General features: G+C 43.1%; 1 protein-coding gene across 1 annotated transcript in view; it reads right to left on the bottom strand.

The window, feature by feature from the left end:
• Window positions 1-1,323: 1,323 nt before the first annotated feature.
• The window catches only part of LOC103511859 (putative neutral sphingomyelinase), a 4,748-nt gene continuing 3,257 nt past the window's right edge, over window positions 1,324-2,814 (bottom strand). The window contains exons 3-4 of the mRNA XM_026825485.1: window positions 2,071-2,352; window positions 1,324-1,939 (exon numbers count right to left, since the gene is read on the bottom strand). Coding sequence (XP_026681286.1) covers window positions 1,767-1,939; window positions 2,071-2,352 — 455 coding nt within the window. The 3' untranslated portion in view covers window positions 1,324-1,766. The remainder of the gene's footprint in view (window positions 1,940-2,070; window positions 2,353-2,814) is intronic.

Here is a 2,814-nt window from a genome sequence, read left to right on the forward strand (position 1 = left end):
TTGCCAGCTAGCTAGGCTGGTTAGGGTTAGCTGTTCTCCTCCCTGTTTATAGTCCCAGTCCCACAGCCAGACGCTAGTCTACTCTCTGTTTAACGTCCCCTAGCCAGACTTTCAAAGACCAAGCACAAGTCCTCACGATGGTTGACTGCGGTTCAGGAAGAGCCAGCCCATCCTCGTCGCCATGTTATGTCGTCTACTCTTTGAAAATGATAACGAGGGCTTTTGTACAATAATAGAACACAAGTTTATTAACACAAATACATTTACAATTTTTACAAGTCCCTAACCCTAGCTGCCGTTACCAAAGACCGAACCCGAATGGCCGACTTGTTTACCTTTTTCCTGAGCCTGCCAAAGGCAGTGTTGCCAGATCTCAGAACAATCTCGAAAAAAATTGTCATTTGGTTGAGCCCCTATAATTTTCGCGGGCAGCCATTTTTTCGTGATGACGTCAGTTCATGCGTCAGTTCGTGATGACGTCAGTTCATGTGTAAACCATGGCTGTTTCAACGTTATTTTTTTGCGACCTTTTAGCGACATTTTAGGGGATTTAGGGACCGTTTTGGAGTGTTTTTGAGTGCGCCAATGCACTTTTTGGGTACTTTTATATCGGAATAGGACTCTATCTCGAAAAAAATTGTCATTTGGTTGAGCCCCATTAAAATAACTTTTTTTTTCTGTTAAAAAAAGGGGGAAATGGTCTGAAACATAATCTCAGTTTAAACTAGGTTTCTAACTTCTAATCAGCAATTTGATTCTGTTAAAAAAAGGGGGAAATGGTCTGAAACATAATCTCAGTTTAAACTAGGTTTCTAACTTCTAATCAGCAATTTGATTGCCTAAAAATGTAAATGTAAATGCAGTTTCTTTGTGTTATTATGTCACAACTTCGGTGCTCACTGCAGCATTGTAGGATTTGTCCAATATCTCAATAATCCTAAAATCCAATGTTTACCTACCATGCTGGCACCGGTCGCTATGCGCATTTATATGTCATCTTTACTAAATTTTCCTCACGAGGCTGAGTGGGCCCCGCAACATCCAGTCACGGAATCAATCATTTGCATGATACAAATTTCTTGAGCGAGTCACGGAATCAATTATTTGTATGATACAAATTTCTTGACCCCGCCGGGAATCGAACCCGGGTCTGCCGCGTGCAAGGCGAGCGCAGTGACCACTACGCCATGGGAGCTACTTTATCATTACCTGTATAACTTATTCAGGAAATGGTTTACAGTTAATAAGAACATAATATGGCAAAATACAGGGAAGTCTCTATCTCGCGTTTCAATTCTCTAAATTCCTCTGACATATCAGCTAGGACTATGATGAGTTTCTTCCTCTCTAATGGATTAGATAGGAACTAGTACAGGGTTTATACGCTTTTCCCGGAATGAAATTCCATGACTATTCCAGAAAATTTCCGTGAGCTTTCCAGAAAATTAGGGGCGGAAATGCTTAAAAATCCACAAGAATACCCCTTCATTTAAAGAAAATATGCAATATGCAGAACGTCAAGGATTATGAGGGGGGAATGCGCCGCAAGCCGTTTTTCGGAAAAACTTGATAATTAATTTGAACATTTTTAATTTTTGACCAGGTGGCAAAGTCGATGACTTTTCCAGAGTTTCTTTAAATTTTTACGATTTCCGTGACTTTTTGGCCAATTTTCAAATTCCATGACTTTTCCAGGTTTTCCGGTTTTTCCAGGTCGCGTGTAAACCCTGTAGTATGATCTACATACGCTGTCCACTAGATATGACTTACCTTTCACTCCTCAACTCTCTCTCACTTCCAAACTCCCTATCACTCCCACTGGTTTCTGAATCACTCCCTCCCTCTCCCTCCCCTGTCCCATCACCTCTCTTCACTCTGTTCCCATAGGCCATGGTCCGTCGCAGTGCTATCTTCATGGTAGACTGCCCACACAGGACACCATTATACTCCATACTATTCCACAGGAATGCCATCAGACTGCAGATGTCCCATCACCTCTCTTCACTCTGTTCCCATAGGCCATAGTACGTCGCAGTGCTATCTTCATGGTAGACTGCCCACACAGGACACCATTATACTCCATACTATTCCACAGGAATGCCATCAGACTGCAGAACACCAGGATGAGTGTGATAATGACAGGTACAATGTTATAGGAGCGCAGGACGGAGGAGAAGGGGAGGTGGCGGTCAAACAGGGAGATGAGAGTGAGGAATGTGGAGAGGATGAGAATGAGGGAGATGTAGAAGAGACGATCCCGCCGCAGCTGAGCCAGGGCGTGACTACACACATCCAATGAACGGAGGAGAGACTGCTTGAGACCACTCAGATGTGAACGAGTATCCGCACAGTCTGAAACAAAAAATACAAGATGAAGATATATAGTATTGAAAAAAAAGATTAGTTTGATAGAGGGAACTGTAACATCCGAGGTCTAATCGTCCTGAAATCGACGAAAGAATGAGGACAGAATAGGAAAAAGCCAGCCGTTCCGGGAACGAAACCTTATCTGTTTAGGATAAAGTTTGAACCGGGCGGAAATCGAACCCGCGATCTAACGCTTACCTACCTTCTACCCTTCACGCGAACCTTCTACCCTTGTTCTACCTTCTACCCTTCACGCGAACTAGGCTGGCCTCTCTCTCTCTTTAGTTTAGATCAGCCATTCTTAACCTATGGTCCGTGGACCACTAGTGGTCCGCGAGAAGGTTTCAGGTGGTCCGCGAGAGGTGAGTAAGGAAAAAGTCATCGTGTCTCTATTTTATATAACATACCCCTAAGAAAGAAAAAAAATCTTTCCTCTTTTCATACAAC

Source organism: Diaphorina citri, unplaced genomic scaffold (genome assembly GCF_000475195.1).
Source record: "Diaphorina citri unplaced genomic scaffold, Diaci psyllid genome assembly version 1.1 scaffold759, whole genome shotgun sequence".
NCBI classification, from domain to species: Eukaryota; Metazoa; Arthropoda; class Insecta; order Hemiptera; family Psyllidae; genus Diaphorina; species Diaphorina citri.